At 41.4% G+C, this 19271-nt stretch overlaps 1 protein-coding gene across 4 annotated transcripts in view; it reads right to left on the reverse strand.

Annotated features, from left to right (window-relative positions):
• The window catches only part of GRHL2 (grainyhead like transcription factor 2), a 131916-nt gene that overhangs the window by 84554 nt on the left and 28091 nt on the right, over positions 1–19271 (reverse strand). For all 4 annotated transcript variants that reach the window (XM_045181537.2, XM_045181534.2, XM_053930185.1 and 1 more), the window contains exon 2: positions 5831–6026. In XM_045181537.2, the coding sequence (XP_045037472.1) occupies positions 5831–5998 (168 nt within the window). In that variant the 5' untranslated portion in view covers positions 5999–6026. The remainder of the gene's footprint in view (positions 1–5830; positions 6027–19271) is intronic.

Genomic DNA, 19271 nt, shown 5'->3' on the forward strand with positions numbered 1-19271 from the left:
CTACGTTCAAAATTCTTCAGTATTGGAGGAAATGGCACCAAACAGTATGACAGAAGAATTACAAGGTATTTCATTTTCTTCTTAAAATAAAAGGCTGTTAAACAAAACCAGCTTATAAATATTTATTGTTATTTATTCACTTATTTATCCAGCAAAAAGCAAGGCCACATGCACCTAGTCCTGGACACCTATTTGAGAGAATAAAGCCCAGTCCATCAGCCGGGCTCTTTCAGAGGGATCTACTGCCTTTAGGATCAATCTTTACAGCCCACTCCCTCCTGACTCCCGCCTCCATCACCACCGCAGTTCAGCAAGACTGACTACTTGGATTCCACTGAGTGCAACCTGGGGTTTGATACTTCGTGTTTCCCCATCTCCTGTTCCCTTAGCCTGAAATGCTTTCTCTCCATCTGTCCACCTGACACACCTCCTCTACATCCCAGCAGAGTAGACACGCTTCCTCCGGAAAACCTAAACTCTCTAGGAAGGTGTCGGGCTCTCCTCACTGCTCCCGGAGCACATCCCTTTTACAGCACTTCCTGCCAGGCACTATGGTTATAGTTTCACGGGACTGTGTCTGTCCCAGACTGTGACCTCTCAGAGATGTTGCACTGGGTCCCATTTGCCTTTTGATAACCACCCCACCTCCATAATATCTATTATCATGGCTGGAAGGTCACAGCTAGTTAATAAATATTTATGGGATGGATGGATGAATAAACTGATGACCATACAGATGGGCAAACAAACCAGCGACAAAGCTGGTTTCCAGCAGTACCGGGTCAACAGAACAGCTAGAAACCAACTGGCCAGGGAAGCATATTTTCACCAGACCTGGAATCTGATGATTATGAACCACCAGCTTCATCAGGAAAAAAATTAAGTGAGATAAAGTACGTTAAACTACTTTTAAAAATGACTTACTAATGGAATTTGTCATGTTTTTCTGTCACGCTCAAAATTCATCAAAAGGACACATTTGGCTTTAGCACTTCTATTGGCAAGTAGCTTGAACTGGATAGAAAACTGGGCTAGCATTTGACTCCCTAAATTATGAAAGATTTTGCAATTTGGTTATTTTTACAATAGATACCATCTAAGTAGCTTCAAGTGTATATTTTAACAATTTGAACCCATTTTCAAATGGGTTAATATTAAAAAAAGGAATTTTTAAACAGTGAACAGTGTTATGGACTGAAATGTGTGCCCCCAAAGCTCATAAGTTGAAGCCCCAACCCCCAAGGTGACTATATTTGGAAAAAGTCACTTTAAGGAGGTAATTAAGGGTAAATAAAATCATAAGAGTGGGGCCCCAACCCAGTAGGGCTGCTGTCTTTGTAAGAAAGACATCAGAAGTGCACACAGAGAGGAAAGGCCACGTCAGGACACAGCAAAAAGATGGCCAGCTAGAAGCAAGCAAGAAAGAGAAACCAGCGCTACCAGAGCTGTGATCTTGGACTTTGAGCCTCCAGAATTCTGAGAGAAAAAAATCTGCTGTTTAAGCCACCCAGCGCATGGCAATCTGTATGGCAGCCTGAACAGGCTAATACAGAGTAAGGGACTAGACATTAGGATTGACCTGTGACCTTGGTCAACCCCACTTCGTTGCCTGAACTATAAAATATAAAACTTGATGATGGGCTTCACTGCAGTGATCCTATGGTGACAGTTCTAAAATGTAGGTGGGAAGACTTGGACTTCCCCAAGGAAACACCAAGTGGCGATGACACAGCTGCTGCGGAAGGGGCTGCAGGCCCTGGGGGCCCAGGAGCGGGAGGCCGCAGAGGCTTTGGTGGAGGCTTTGGTGGTGGCATCTGAGGTGAGGTGGAAGATGTGTTCGGGACAAGGTCATGGCCATGTTCAGGCCCAGGCCTGGGCTGTGGAGTCCATGGAGGCAAGGCCAGGACAAGGAGTGCATGTCCTTCACCCCACTGGGCCGCCTGATCAAGCAGATGAAGATCAAGTTCCTGGAGGAGAACTTCTCTTCTCCCTGCCTACCAGGGAGTCTGAGATCATTGATTTTTTCCTGGGGGCATCCCTCTAGGATGAGGACTTAACGACTGTGCCAGTGCAGAAGCAGACCCATGCTGGCCAGAGGACCAAGTTCAAGGCATTTGTCAACACTGGAGACTACAATGGACATGTCGTCGGGGTGTTAAATGCTTCAAGGTAGTACCCACTGTCATCTGTGGAGCCACCATCCTAGCCACGCTTTCTATTGTCCCTGTGCAGCGAGGCTACTGGGGAAAGAAGGCTGGCAAGCCCCACACCAGCTCTTGCAGGGTGACCAGCACTGTGGCTCTGTGCTGGTCACTTCATCCACACTCAGGGGCACTGGCCTGCTCTCGGCCCCTGTGCCCAAGAAGCTGATGCTGATGGGTGGAACTTCACCAAGGCCACCTCTAAGACCTACAGCTATCTCACCCCCAGGCTCTGGAAAGAGCTTGTGTTCACCAAGTCTCTCTATCAGGAATTCACTGTCCATCCTGTAAAGACCCATCCCGGAGTTTCTGTGCAGAGAGCGCAGGCTCCAGCTACGGCCGCCACATCATTTTACACAAAATAATCATAATAACAATAAAGTGAATGAAGCACGTTGGAAAAAAGACTTTGAAATGTGTAAAGTATTACACTATGCTATGCGTCTGTAGCCTCTAAGGACAAGGAGCAGCATTTCCTGAGTGCCTCCTGTGTGTCACCCGCTTCTGTGTGACCATGCCCACCGCCATCTCCTACTGCAGTGCTGTCAAACTCATCTTCCCCAGGGACCACATCAGCCTCACCCGGGGCCACATCAGCCTTGAGGTTGCCTCCAAAGGGCCGAATGCAATTTCAGCACTGCATAAATGTAACTACTCCTTAACTAGGGGCAAGGAGCTCGGTGCTGCCTCCAGGTAGAAACAAGGTGCCGGGCTGGGTAAAACAAGGTGGAGGTCCAGATGTAGCCTACAGGCCTTGTGTTTGCCACCTGTGTCCTAAGGGATAATGTACTCCAACCTTAGGAGGAAGGAAAAATGGTAATTATTACAAAAATAATAAAATAGCATTCCAAAGAGGCATTAAAAGTCTATCAAATTTAAATAATAAGATGGCAAGAATTGTTACAGTGACTTCCCAAAGTTTATCCTCAAAAAATAGACTCTCTTTTCGTTAACATTTTACTTTACTACAGAAAGAAGGTCCACCCTCAATGTAAACTTAACTTTGCTGTAACTGTAATGCCAGCATATATAAGGCATGGACATCCAAAGGGCTGGCTGAGGCCCGAAAATGATCATTTGGACACAGAGTGTTTGGAAACAAAACTAATCCTTTGATATTTAAAATGTTTCAAGCAAAAAACATAGTAAAGCTCGTATGAAATAAAAGAAGCCATGTAACTATATTCATCTAAGAAAATACTAAGTCTTAGAAAATATTTTATATTCTAAATTAATCCTGGAAAATAATAATTCACCAGAAAGAGTTATAGACTTGCTTACAAATCAAGGTTTATGTAAAGTCCCCACTCTGCATCTTAAAATATTTACAGAAAACAATATATCAACACCTTTAAATATTAAAAATATACAAGAGGAGAGGTAATCCGGGGGCTATATTTACTAATACTTAATTTTCTCTGGGAAATGAAATACATTGATTTCATAAATTACTAATGGTTTTTCTTTTGTATGTTTGTCTTTTTCATGAAAAGAATTGCCATAAAATAAAGATATATAAAATTATGTCCCTTTCACAGCAACGGAATAAAATCTATTTTAAAAATAGAACAATGTATTTCTTCAAAGTATATCTTAAAATATATTTCCTCCAAGCCTTATAAAAGTATTAACTAATGTATTATTTTAATATAGTTATAAAAGTTAGAAAAAGTAGTTGTAATGACCTATGTGATTAAATCTGAGTCACTTCAATGATGTGTTACTAGATATTAAAAATTGATGAAATTATCAAGTTTTAACTGTTTTTTATTATAAAGGAAAACTGGGATTTCTTTCTAAGGATGAGACCATTTCCAAACATTACGTATGATATCAGATGTCCAATAAAGCTGAACGTCCGAGAAATGGCCTCGAACAGGAGGCGGTCTAACCGACAAGTTCTGTTTCTATACCATCCTCAATAGAGTTTGAAATTTTCACTCCAAAACATGTGGAATTCATCCTCGCATTTTTCAAATGAGCTCCTAAGTCAGAAAAAGAATTAAAAGTATAAAACAACCACAGACAAAGACAAAGAGAAAGAAAAGTCTACCGTGAAACCATCTTTGTTCTTCAGGCTCATTTTTCTTCAGGTGCTACTTGTTTGCTGGAAAGTGCCCTACTTACATGAAATGTAGTCTGGGCTCCAACACACACTGTCCTGTACGGCCCAAGTCCCCAAAGCTAAAGGCCCTTCTTGCTATGGCAGGAGCCGTATTGGGAATTTCACACCTTCACGAGAGGGCTGACAAAATCTGCCAACTCCGCTTCCTTGGGAAGGGGAGAAAGTCAGCAGAGACTGGCAAGGGTACCAGTGGAATACCCTTCATATATTTCTCTAGCACTTCCTGATAATAAAAGATGCATTTATCTGAGTTAATAATATCCTCATTTAAAATACCCTTGACGGTCTGACCTGTCAGTGACTCACACTTGTTTTGCATCTTAGATAAGGCCAGCTTGGCTTGGCTTTCATTCATCTCCCCACAGAAGGAGCCCTCCCGGGTGTTTTGATGGGGAACATGTGGAGAAGCTGGAAGACGGATGAATAACTGCAGGGAACTTTGGTGGAAGAGTAGGCCTGGGGCAGTCCCAGAGTTGGGGGTGGAGGGAGATCATTGGAAAGCATGAAATCTCTGGTTTGAAAGAGAAACAGGGGAAAACACAACTTGCAGAAGCGGAGACTACTGAAAGGAAATAGAAAGTAGTAAGCAGGAAGGAAACAGGAAAACAAGTCTGAAGCTTACTCAAAAGGAAATTGCTCCTTTTGGGAGATCTTCTCATGACAGAGGGAGAGGGGGATGTGGGGAATCAGTTCTTACTCTAAAATAAGAAGTTCACTGTGTCCAACCAGCACAGTAAACACCACCAGTCTCACCTTTGAGCCAATTGCCAGCATTAGCCAATGGTATTTACCATCAAAGCAGGCAACAAATCTTCCCATTCCATAAATACTTGTTGGTTGTGTACATTTCCCTGGTTCTAAGGGAGCAGGTCATACCAGATACAGTCCTTTCTAGTTGAGACAGACCATTGTTTGTTGTTTGATTTCTTGTAATACTCCTATTTTGAAGGTACTGGAGGGCAGGTAGTTTTGTACTATAAGTGCATTCGTTTTGTTTTAAGGGCTTTTCAAAATATTCAGTACCCATCAAAACAAATGGAGACAGTTAGGGTTGTAACAAAATTAGGTTTTAGAATTACTACAAAAGTCTATCCCAAGAGCATTCCTTATAAAACTGAAAAGTCTAGAAACCCTGAATGTTTATTACAAAATGGAAATCTAAAGGCAACCTAAATGCCCAACAACCGAGCAATCACTAAAAATAATAATCATAAAGCAAAAGCATTTGCAATATGGCATGAGTAGGAATTACATATTCCTCATCAGTAGCAATTAAATAGTACACGTGCATGTGGACAGAGAACACAGAAGAAAGCCTCCTCTGATGGGCAGCAAGCTGCGCTTCATCGAAATCAGGAAGGCAATGAGAACAGAGTCTGAATTCCATAGGAGTGTGGAAATACTATTTGCTCTCTGAAGGGAATAAAGATTCTGTCCCTTCTTCCCACATTGAGGGGAGGCCCTGGGGGCAGGGAGAGGAGGGAGGGGGCGCTGCAGGGGCTACCTTGTAATAGTCGTACAGCAGGCCGAGGGCAGCAGCACTGTCCTCGTCACCATTGATGCTCATCATTGCCTTGGTGGCCGCAGTCAGCGGATTTTCCAAATACGACTTCCAGGCTTCATCCTCACTAGTGTAGGCTCTTCGGGTGTTGAACGGAGGGTCAGTGGGCATGGGCACTAAGGCCACCAGTCGTTTATTACTGTAAAAGCAAGAGAGATGAGAGGCTCGTGATCAGACAAATATTCCTTTTCCCACTAATAACATACACATTGCATGGTGAATTTGTACTTCCCCAGAATGGAGGGGAAGGATGACTAAAACTAAAGTGACTGCCACATTGCATTGATAAAGCCACCGATTTCTCTTTCTCACTATGAGAATAATGATCTTTAAAAGGTTGTATAAGTAGATTAAGTTGGTCCCCTTCACACTTGGTTATCCATAGCTAATCATTCTAGGAACCAAATCATTTTATTTGATTCTTCTTTTTATTTATTTATTTGTTTGTTTGTTTGTTTATTTTTAGAGAGAGGGAAAGGGAAGGGGAAAGAGAGGGAGAGAAACATCAATGTGTGGTTGCCTCTCACAAACCCCTCACTGGGGACCTGGCCTGAAACCCAGGCATTTGCCCTGACTGGGAATCGAACTGGTGATCCTTTGGTTTGCAGGCTGGCACTCAGTCTACTGAGCCACACCAGCCAGAGCTGACTGTTCTTCATTAATGAATATTACAATGAAACTCTGTGAAGAAGCAGGTTTCATTTAACTCTCTTGAGTTCTAATTAGAAATATGTGCAATAATACATAATCACACGTTAATGACTATTAAAATAATCTCTAGTTTAATGTACATTTGAAATTGCTAGAGAATCAGAAGCTAACCCAAGTCTCTGAATTAAAAAAGGCAATATAAGCTACTTTGCAAACAAGACATATTGCAGATATGCTGTGTAATAAGGACAAGAAGCAGAGCCGAGACAGTATTGCCACAGAATCCTACTATATTTAAATGACTCAGAAGCTAGAGATTACAAAAATCGTGGAGAGTAAGGAGCGCATCTAGAGAATTTTCAGTAGCGATTTGATAGAAAGGAGCAGGAGCAATCACTTATCAACCCTAACCAAGCCAAACTGGGGTGCAGCAGCAATTGACAAGGCAATTTCTTAAGGAGGATGTGATCATGGCTCAAGCATCCAAAGTCCCCCGCAGCTCCCAGCAGCTCCCGGGTCAAGGCCCAGCTGTCAAGCAGAGAGAGGCTTTGGCCCTCATCTCAGGCCCTCTTTCACTTGTTCTTTGAAATGGAAACAAAATGGAACAAAGGGACATTGTATTTCAGCAACACCTCTGTCCACTCGCAGTAACAGGACAGGGACAAGTGACAGGACTGGCGAAGGAAACACCTATACTAATCAATGGAAATTCGGCCACCAAGGGTCTTGATGGTCATTCAGTTCTAAAACAGGTCCCTTTTTGTTGACATGTCTCCAGGACCTTCCTGTGGGAGAGGGTCTCCCAGCTCGCTCTGTGACAGAGAACCGGTATGAACCCACAATGGTGCTTTGGGGATCACTTATGTGCTGGCATGGTGCCGTGCCCTGGTATAAGGTCAGAAAATAACACTGACGTCGGGAAGACATGTTTGGGGGTGTAGGGTGGGAAATTCACCGTCAGCAGGTTGGAATTCTAGGCGAAATGGTCTCCAGGCCCCTGATTTGAACTCTCTGTGCCCATGGTTTGGTAGAACTGATTTGGGATGAAAAAAAGGATATTAACCCAATTGCAAATGAACTGGATCAAAGGATAAAATCAAGTTTCTGGAAGTAAATGGGAAAAGCCTGGTGGAAGGGTTTATTAACCACTAGGAAGGACAGTGACACATGAGTCACAGGACCCCTCGCCGTGAGCCCTCGCTCGCCACTGACAGTGGTGGAACACTGCCTGAGCTGCAGTTCCTTTGTGCCTCAGTAAGATAGCAGTGCCCACCCTGCTCACCTCACTACGGGACTGTGAGAACCACAGAAACTAATGGGTGCAACAGAGCTTTGTAAGCTGTATGTGCTGTGAGCTGACAGTAACACCTGCACACAGTATTTCTGCCGCTGCACACGTCTATGTTCCCAAGGTTTGGGGGCATGCCAACTTTTGGTAAAAATTGATTATTACTTAAAAGTGCTAGCAATAATCATTAATAAAAGGAAAAATAAAGTTGTCATTTAGCAGCATCCCATTAAGTATTTCTTAAGAGCCTAGTAGGTACCACACTCCATCCTACTTATGGAGCACACAGTGGCCAATGAAACAGGTACTGCCTGGTAGCCATGTAGCTTGTCGTCCAGTGGGGCCACAAGAGGGATGAATGTGAGACAGGAAATGGGAGGGGTCACGAGGGTAGATGACAGAGGGGACTAAGACAAAGGGGACTAACCTAATCGGAGGGTCAAGGGGGAACCGAAGTTTCTACAAAGTCCTGAAGGATAGGTAGCACTGTGCTGGTCAGTGTTGAAATGGGCATGTGTGGGGAATATTTCTTAAGGTAAAGAATATTTTGGCAATGAAGAATAATAGAATTTTCTGACAAAAGGAACCCCTTTGTATTCATTTTGGAAGCTCAGCTAGGGAAATTGGCATGCTTTGATCTAACAGTAAAATAATAGCACTTTCGTGTTGTAAAAGTTATTAATCGTATAGGAGAAGGTTGGATTTGGAGGCAGAGATGTTGGTGGACTCCTGAAAGTCTACAGGTGGAAGAAATAGGCCTCTGGGGAGAACCAAGAAGGCAGAGGTGGCGGGCCCACGTTGGCCAGTGCCGTCACCCCCCTTCCACAGGTGTTGAGTTGGGGCCTCCCTGGGTGCCTGGTCTGCAGCCTCTACTTAAAGGGTGAAATAGAGGATTCTGAACCCTACTCATTGACCATGAGGGCCCAGGCACCATGCACACTTCCTAAACACGCTCAGTCCTACAGGAAGGAATGAAGAGCTTCCTGTTATTTGCAGTTACCTCACTATCAAAAAAGATGAGGATTTGATTCTGTTTCATGCCTAAGAGAGGCACATATTGCTGGGGGAGGGGAGTGTTAATTACAACACTGGCTAATTTCCAAAAGTTCTCCAGGAAGTGCCAGACTGAAGGATGAGAGCCAACTCTTGATATACACTAAGCAGTGTCCCAATTCACTGGTAAGATTTTTTCCTTGAGTCTTCCGTCTTAAAGTCCCTACTCCCTCCTGCCGAGCTTCCTGGATTGCTGATTTCATCTGTTCCCAGCACAAACGCTCCCTCATAAATTTGGACTGGTCAGTCTTTCCCTGATGATGAAATGGCTGATGAATCCTTACATGATCAACGGAAAGAAATATTCTGGGAAAGTACAACTTCACTCATTTCTTTTAATATTTTTGATGGCCAAAGGGGCCTTTTGTGCTCTTCCCATGAATTGCGTAATGACTTTGGTATTTTTTTCTTCACAGATTATAATCTCTCTGGCACAAAGCACTGTTGAATAAAGAGCTTGGTTTTATAACAACAGGATAATCTCTCTGGTACAGTGAGCAACAATACAGACTGGTTAAAAAAGGAAAGCTTCACAGAGCAGCTTTTACCAAAATTTGGAACAATTTCTGAGGTTGATTTCATCACTGTTCTAACTCTGCTACAATCAACTTTTTAAATATCTTTTGTGTAGCTTTAGTTATATTAGGGTTAGGGTGGCCTCGAACCCAGAAGTGTAAAGAGAAACTACAAACTCGATCTCTGGACTTCTCTGGAGAAAAGTCTAGATTGGCCCCCGAGCACTCACAGCAAGGCCAAGGCTGTGTTAGATAACGTATACAACTTTCCTTTTCTCATTTGGTTTCTCTTACCCACGGCTTCATTTTGTGGATGTTGGGAGAACAGTGGAGAGACCAGTCACCAGCTGTGCAGTGAATGAGGTGGTGCAGGCATGTGATTGCAGTCACAGCCCGCAGGCTAAGCAAAGCTCCAGATAGATCACTGTCAGAGACTACCCGCCACCCCCCACGCCCGAGCGTCAGTGAGAGTCTAAGGCAGGCATGCTGTCCTGGAGAGAAGCTTATGAAATGTAGCACACAACGTCTTTACCCCCTAAAAGTACGTGTAGTAATAGTCAACACATCCAGGCATAAATCCACTTCACTTGGGACCACAAAACGAAAATGAGGAGAGTGAGTTGTTCACACAAATTACCATTTGCAATCCATTTCTCACCATCCATTTCTTTCATAACTCCTAGAAGGGCACTGGTTTTTGTTTATTCTTTTGTTTCGTTTTGTTTCGTTTTGGGGGGGGTTTTTTTGTAATCTAGGGGGAGGATGGTTTTGGAGTTGAATAAATCTCAGTTTTAATCTCAGTTCTGTCCTAGGAGATCTCCAATGATACTTACCTCCTAGAGCAGGGGTGTCGAACTCATTTTCACCGGGGGCCACATCAGCCTCGCAGTTGCCTTCAAAGGGCCGAGTGTAATTTTAGGACTGTCTAAATGTAACTACTCCTTAACAGTTAAGCGAGAGCTCAGCGCTGGCACCGGGGAGAAACAAGGCGCTGGGCCAATAAAACAAGCTGGAGGGTTGGATTTGGCCCGCGGGTATTGTGTTTGCCACCTGTGTCCTAGAGTTTTCCCTCCCACGTTGTTCCAGAATTGCTTTATAGGACCAATAGCATACAGCAAAAGCAATAGTATGGCACTTCCAGAATTAGATAATACAGTCTGCAACTTCCATCTTGGTATAAATCTCAATCTCTCTCTCTCTTTCTGTCTCTCATCTCTATCTCTATCTTTCTGCAGGAAGAGCAAACCGACATATTGTGGGGAGGAACTGAAGCCTTGACCAATAGCTAATGAGGAACTGAGGCCCACCGACAACATGAATGAGCTCAGCAGATTCTCCGGAGCCAAGGCCTAAATCAGTCATAGCCCCAGACACGAACTTAACTACAGCCTTATGATAGACCCTGAGTCAGAACCATACAGCTCAACTGCTCTCAGATTCCTGACCATCAGAAACTGTGAGGTAGTTAATATTTGCTGTTTTTCCCGCAAAGTTTTAAGATATGTTACACAGCAGTAGATAATTAATACTTTCCTAATAAGTTTCCCTGCTTTAACCATTACTCCCCCTTCCCTCCAGTCTATTCTCAACAACACACCATCTAGAGAAATCCACTAAGACATAAATCAGCCCTGACCAGTGTGGCTCAGTTGGTTGGGCATTGTCCCGAAAGTGAAATGTGGACGGTTGGATTCCCGGTCAGGGCACATACCTAGGTTGCAGGCTCTGTCCCCAGTCACGGCAGCGTGCGGTGTTGGCGAGTAGTCAGGGCGAGTGGAGTCAACCTATTGATGTTTCTCTCCCTCTCTCCCCGCCTTCCCCTCTCTCTACACTAAATAAATAAAATCTTAAAAAACAAAACAAAACATGAATCACATCATGTCACTTCGTGCTCACTCCTGTAGTGATCCTCCATTTCCCTTAGAATAAAAGCCAAGGTCCTTCCAATGGTCTGCCGGACCCTGCAGGATCTCCCCTCCCTTACTTCTCTGACCTCCTCTCCTAATACTTTCCTCCTTACTCATTCCAATCCTGCTATCCTGCTTACATCTCTACCTTAGGGCCTTAGCTCCAGCTTGTTTCATCTTCTTGGAATGTACTTCCCCCAAATACCCATGGCTAACACTAATTTCCTCTAAGTCCAATCTCACCACTGTGAGACTTACGCTGACTACCCGATTTAATGTAGTCACCTGTCTCCACCCACCCTGAAATTTCAAATCCCTCTAGAACTTTTGATCTCCATTATTCAACACTCTAATCCTTCTCTCTTCCTTAGCAGTCACCATCTTCTAACATTGCACGTAGCTTTCCTATTTACTGTGTTTGATGTTCATTGTTTGTCTACCTTCGTGAGAATGTACTCTCCATGAGACCTGGGATTCTTTGTTTTGTTCCTGGCTACGCCACACTCAGTGCCTGCCTCACATGTGGCACTCAATTAACATTTGTTGAATGCGTGAATAAAAGTTCATTGAGGAATTGAAGTGTGAGTTGGAGTTTTAAGTACTGTGAAGGGAATGGGGAAGCTGTATGTTTCATATTTTGATAAAATCAATTTATAACATATTTGTAAAGTAGGTCGTCAATTATGAAGTGCTATACAAATGCAAGTTGCCTTGATTTTAGGAAGCACAGTTATAAATTTACTTTAACAATCATTCATCCCATTCGTAAGTAACCTATCTTTCCCTCATGTCCTAATGATTGCCTTTAAATTAAACAAATGATATTTCACTCTTCTATTCTCCTTAAATGTGACCTACAGCACTAGGAAACCAAGCAAATTTACATGCAGACCAAAGGGAAGCAAGGGGAAGACTGAAATCCAACCAGCAAAGGGCTGACGATACTCATGACCCTTTCTCCCACCTGTCGGTCACATTACTCCCAACATTGACTTGAATTAGTGGAAAAAGAACTTTTTCCACTCGGGACAAGCACTTTCCTCTCTTTAAGAAGTGCAGCTTTCATATAATTCTCATTCAGGATTTCATTTTATGTCCTCTACCTCAGTCTCCCCCACCTCTCTCTCTCTCTCACAGAGCCTTTCTCTTGATATGGTATAAATTCTGTTCTCCAAATAGAATACCTTATGTTTTTTCATAAGAAAAACAGTCTAATTATCTCAAAACTAATATCTCGGATCAATAGAATATCTTATTCTCTGAGTGTTCAGCACTTGGGGTTTGGTCTTCGTCCACTTAAAGCGCTTGAGGCTGACCTACTGTAGCTGATTCCTGACAGATAATAATTCAGCTCCCTGGGGGATGGGGGGTTCCTTGTGGAGGGAGACCACATCCAGAAACTAAACTTAAGAGCAAAGTTTCAAGAAGTGACAATTATTCTCTCTTGGAATCTTGGCATTTTTCTCCATTAACACAATAAGACTTTCAAATGGAAACTTTTGAACCAATCATCTTAGCCACAGTAATGTCATAATTTAAATGCCAATGATGTTAGTCATTTTACTGCCAGCTATCTTTGGTAATATGCCTCCTTTTGGTGCTTGCTAGAGGCAAATCACCAGAGATAACAGATACTTTCCATGTTAGAACAAGGGTTGAAATTTATTAGGGACTTTCTACGCTGAGCATTTGTCCTTAACGACTCTAACCTTTCTGCCACTGAAATAATCCCTGTAAGATTCAAAGGGAATGAAATGAATCCACAAACCTGGGATGATATCGATCATCTTAATGTTGAAGACTGTTGTATTTGAGAGAGGAGTCCATTTAGTGAAAATATTATGGTAACCTCCACCATGTAAAAGATAATTTTTGAAAATTATAAACTCTAACAAAATTTACATGTATAGAAATTAAGAGAGTTCCATTTTTAGATACACTAATGACAAAATATGCTGATCCACAGATTGAAGCATATCTATGACACGTGCGCACACTTTCCTTCTCTCACTTTCTCTCGTTATCCCCCCAGCTTTGCTAGCACCCGAAACATAATCTTAGTCAACCTATTGAGTAATCCAGAACTGAGATTGAGAGGATTCGACATATGATTAAGAAGCTGCAGGAAAGACACATCATCAAGTAGTAAAAAGAACCATCAGGAGAAAGATATCCCCATGGAAAGTGAAAGGAGGAGAAGAAAAGAATTTTTTAAATGTGGAGAATTTGTAGAGATCACATCTATGTGTGTGTGTGTGTGCAGCAATCTAAATTCAAAATGTTTATAGTGATCGTGTGTGAATTTTTATTTGTTTCTTTGTACTTTTCAAATAGTCTTCAATAGTAATGTCACACATACTTGCTGAGCGCCTACCATATGCCAGATAGTGCTCTAAGCCCCTGGCATGGTTTAAAATAGCCTTAAAGTTGGTATGCAAACATGCCCTTTACACAGATGAGGACACCGAGCAGCAAGTGCTAAGTAATTTGCCCAGGGTCACGTAGCACTCAGCTTAGACCAGGATTGAATACCAGAGCTCTTAAGCATCCCTCTCTGTTGCCAATTCTTAACTATGCTCTACTTTCATAATCAGAAAAAAAAAGTCACTAGAAAAGAGGGATACAAGAGATCAATGGAACAGGGAATTTCTTACATGCGAGTAAATGACAGGATTTCCAAATTCAAAGTTGCAGAGAAAGTGTGCAGAGGGAATTCTATGAACTTTTTGAAGACAGAAACATTGGGGTTAGTTTATTTGTAGAATTCAAGGTGCTGAAACATTCTGCAGGGTGTGTATCATACTGGGAAACACAAGTAAATAATGAGGGATAGCAACTCCTCGTTGTTTATCTTTAGTTTGACATAGCTAGAGGCCAACTTTTCCAAATGTCCTGTGGAAAAACTTATGTAATTGACATGATGTAAATATAAATTAAGTAATTAGAAAATATGAGAACATTATATTTACTGACCAAAAATACAATTTTTGAAGAAAAGAATCTTTTAAAGCAAATCAGTTTTAAAAATTAAAAAGAGAATCCATTCTTCAGAAGAACGTATTGTGCTCAAATCTCTAGCAGAAAAAACAAAACACAAATGTCTCTTAAAAGGCCATAGGACCTCCCTGGCCAGGTGGATCGGTTGGTTGGAGCATTGTCCTGTGCACCAAAAGGTCTCAGGTTTAAGCCCTGGTCAGGACACATACCTAGGTTGTGGGTTCAATCCTCAGGCAGCAACCAATCAATGTTTCTGTTTCTCTGTTTCTCTCTCTCTCTCTCTCTCTCTCTCTCCCCCCCCTCCCCCCACCCCCATGCCTCCAAAATCAATAAACACATCTTCAGGGAAGGATTATAAATGGGGGGAGCACAGATTGAAAAACAATTTTTAAAAGAAGGCTGTTTTACATAAACAAATCAACAAACAAATGTTGGAGAGGATGCGGAGAAAAGGGAACCCTAGTACATTGTTGGTGGGAATGCAGACTGGTGAGGCCACTGTGGAAAACAGTATGGAATTTCCTCAGAAAACAAAAAATGGAACTGCCCTTTGACCCAGCAATTCTGCTTCTGGGATTATACCCTAAGAACCCTGAAACACCAATCCAAAAGAACCTATGCACCCCAATGTTCATAGCAGCACAATTCATAATAGCCAAGTACTGGAAGCAACCTAAGTGCCCATCAGCAAATGACTGGATCAAAAAACTATGCTACATTTACACAATGGAATTCTACTCAGCAGAGAGAAAGAAGGAGCTTATACCCTTTGTGACAGCATGGATGGAACTGGAGAGCATTATGCTAAGTGAAATAAGTCAGGTGGTGAGGGACAAATACCATATGATCTCACCTTTAACTGGAACATAATCAACAAAAGAAAAAAGCAAACAAAATATAACCAGAGACATTGAAGTTAAGAACAATCTAACAATAGCCAGAGGGGAGTGGGGAGGGGACAGCGGGGAGAGGGGATTACAGGAACTACTATAAAGGACACATGAACAAAATCAAGGGGGAGGGTGGAGGCGGGGGAGGGAGGTGGGTTTGGCTGGGGTGGGGTGGAGGGGTGGGGAGAAAATGCAGACAACTGTAATTGAACAACAATAAAAAAATTTTAAAAATAAAAATAAAAGAAGGCTGTAGGACAGACTTCAATCTCAAGTCCATTTCTCTGAAATGAAAAAAGTAATAATGTGTATAGTCAATGTGGAAACAGAAATTTTGTCCAATTCTAAAAGATAGAAAGCAGAAGAGATTGAGAGGAGAAACGAAAGTCAAGGCTACTCACCAGCTCTGGTGCAGGAGAGGTGAATGCAAGAGTGAGCACCAGTTTTCCCAGTGAGCCTGGAAAACTCTAACTCAGAGTCTTCAGGGTCTACGACCAAGCCAATCGTTCAGTGTTCCTTTGGTTCAGTACACCCAAAGGAAATAGCTAAGCGTTCACTTCCTAAATACAGAATGAGTGGACCTTTGGGAACCCTAGGACCAGAGAGAGAAATAACCTGGCAAATGCCTAGAGTATATTTAAACTATCAATTGGAAACCAAGAAAACATTAATCTTAAAAACAACAGGAAAGCCCTCTCACATATCCAACCCCCTTGGACCTCCCTTGTACAGATATGCAAAGGAATCTCCCAGGAACCCTCAGCACCTGTGGCCACTCCCTCATTTAAGAGAACAGCCCACTCTGGAAGAGTGAGCTCCACTCTGCTAACAAACCCTGCCAGCTCTGAAAGGTGATCAAACTCCACTTTTAATAGAAAAAATAAGAATCACCAGATATTTAAGGAAATTAACAAGAATGAAAGAGAAGCTCCAAGAATATCAAAACAGTTTATTGATGAGGGAAATAATGTTGGATAGAGAAAATAATGTTAGAAAGAAGTTACTACCTCAACAAAGCAAGGTCAGGTCACTATGAAAAAGAAATAAGCGTAATACAAGATACATAATTTCTGAAATAAAAATGAAATTTTTATGAGGTTTGAATTGAAAAAACCTAAAAAATGTAATGATCTGGGAGATCTAAACATGGAATTTTCCTAGTTTTTAGAGAAAGAAAATAAAAGTTTAAAAAGCATGCAAAAATACATTCAGATGTGTAATGTTCAACTAACAAGAGTTACAGAAGAGAGCAATGAAAAGGGTAAAAGGAAAAAAATAAATAATCAAAGAAATAACAGAAGAAAATGCCCTCTAGCTGAAGAGAATTTTGAGTCTTAAAAACAAAAGTCTCCAAAATTCTGAAAAGAATAACAAAAGAAATACATCAAGCCATAGCCTGCAAAATTTGTGTTAAAAATTAAATAGAAAATGCTACCCAAAAACAACTTGAAAAAGAACTAAGTAACTTAACAACAAAACAAGTCAACCAGCAAACTTCTCATCTACGTCACTAAATGCTGTAAGACAAGAAAAGAGATTTGAATGTGGAATTCTGAACACAGCAAAAGTTCAACAAGTGTGATGGCAAAATAAAGACATGTTTGGTCATGAATGGATTCAAAACCTATTCTACTCATATATCCCTTTCGAAAGGATTTTTCCTCAACTCAAAGTGAAAAAAGACATTCATGATTGGGAAAGAAAAGTGATCTAGCAATCAGAGTATCAAGTAAACCAGGAAAATGTTAAATGGACTGTAATTTCTGATCATGAAAATAAAATGTATGCCACTAAGAAAATATTCTTAAGGATAATACCAAACTAGAATGAATTATTTGAGAGGTTATAAGAGAGTAGTTTTTTAAAAAGTGTACTGAAACATTTCAAGAGTTCCAGCCAAGATGAAGGTGCAGGTAGATATGCTTCAACTCCTTGCACAACCGAAAGAAGGAAACAAGCAATTTAAAAACAAAAAAAAAACCCCAGAACTTCCAGAAAATCAAAACGTATGAAGGTCTGACAACGAAAGATTTAAAGAAGAAACATTAATCCAGATTTAAAACATCTCCAGGGCTGGAGATGGGCAGGCAGGGCAAGAGGACGCATGGCAAGGTAGTGGCTGGCAGAATGGATGATCCCACATTCGCATACAGATAAACCAGGAGGAACAACTGGGGAGTGAGACAGACCACGCAACCCAGGGTTCCAACGCAGGAAAAGAAAGCCTCAGAACCTCTGGCTGTAAAAACCTGTGGCAGTTGTGGTGGTGGGAGCGAAGTGAGTTGCCCCATCCTGGCAAATACCTAAGGCTCTGCCCCTTAGAATATAACAGGTACGTGGAGATAAAGAAATACGGCCCAAATGAAAGGACAGATCAAAGCTGCAGAGAAAGAAGCAAGCAAGGAGAAGATAGACAACCTATCATATGCAGAGTTCAAAACACTGATAATCAGGATGCTCACAGAAATGATTGAGTACAGCTGCAAAATAAAGGAAGAAGTAAAGGCTATACAAAGTGAAATAAAGAAAAATATACAGGAAACCAACAGTGAAGGGAAGGAAAATGGGAGTCAAATCAATGATTTGGAACACAAGGAAGAAATAAACATTCAACTGGAAAATAATGAAGAAACAAGAATTCAAAAAAATGAGGAAAGGCTTAGGAATCTCTGGGACAACTTTAAACATTCCAATATCCGAATCATAGGAGTGCCAGAAGGAGAAGAAGGGCAAGAAATCGAAAACTAATTTGAACAAATAATGAAGGAAAACTTCCCCAATCTGGCAAAGGGAATAGACTTCCAGGAAGTCCAGGAAGCCCAAAGAGTCCCAAAGAAGTTGGACTCAAAGAGGAGGACACCAAGGCACATCATAATTACATTACCCAAGATTAAAGATAAGGAGGGAATCTTAAAAGCAGCAAGAGAAAAGGAAACAGTTACCTACAAAGGACTTCCCATAAGGCTATCAACTGGTTTCTCAAAAGAAACCTTACCAGCAAGAAGGGTCTGGAAAGAAGTATTTGAGGTCATGAAAGACAAGGACCTACAAGATTGCTCTATCCAGAAAAGCTTTCATTTAGAATGGAAGGGCAGATAAAATGCCTCCCAGATAAGGTCAAGTTAAAGGAGTTCATCATCACCCAGCCTTATTATATGAAATGTTAAAGGGACTTATCTAAGAAAAGGAAGATCAAAAATATGAACAGTAAAGTGACAACAAACTCACAACTATAAACAACTGAACCTAAACAACAACAACAAAAAAAAACGAAGCAAATAACTAGAATAGGAAACAGAATCACAGAAATGGAGATCACATGGAGGGTTATCAGCAGGGAGGGGGAGAGGGGAGAATGGGGGAAAACGTACAGGGAATAAGAAGCATAATTTTAAGCACAAAATAGACAGGGGGAGATTAAGAATAGCATAGGAAATGGAGAAGCCAAAGAATGTATATGTAAAACCCATGGATATGAATTAAGTGAGAGGGATGTTGGAGGGAGGGGGGTGCAGGGCAAAGGGGAATAAAAGGGAGAAAAAATGGGAAAACTGTAATAGCATGATCAATAAAATATACCTTTAAAAATGTATACTGAAGATTTTGCTTTGCACCGAGAAAGAGTAATGGATAGTGATTAATTCCTGATATTGACAGAAAATAGAAGTGTAAATGTATTTATTAAAAATTCAGTGATGATAATTGCTAGGATAAAGACAGGATATAGAAATTTTAGAGCAGCAATTCTCATTATATGTCTCTCAGGTATTTTCAGAGGTCTGTGGGGTCAAACTATTTTTATAATGATACTAAGATATTATTTGCCTTTATTCACTATGTTGACCTTTGCTCTGATGGCACAAAACTAATGGTGAGAGAAAGTTTTGGTTCTTAAAATAAGTCAAGAAGTGACATCAAACTCTCCTTGAATCACTGTATTCTTATTGACACACACAATAAAAACAAAAGAAGCAAACAAAAAATGCTAGCTTCACTTGAGAGTGTCCTTGATGAAGTAGTACTAAGTACTGGTTTTAATCTCAAACTTCAGGCATGCATCTCTTCAGCATTCTGTGTGACAAA

Source organism: Desmodus rotundus, chromosome 8, assembly GCF_022682495.2.
Source record: "Desmodus rotundus isolate HL8 chromosome 8, HLdesRot8A.1, whole genome shotgun sequence".
Lineage (NCBI taxonomy): Eukaryota > Metazoa > Chordata > Mammalia > Chiroptera > Phyllostomidae > Desmodus > Desmodus rotundus.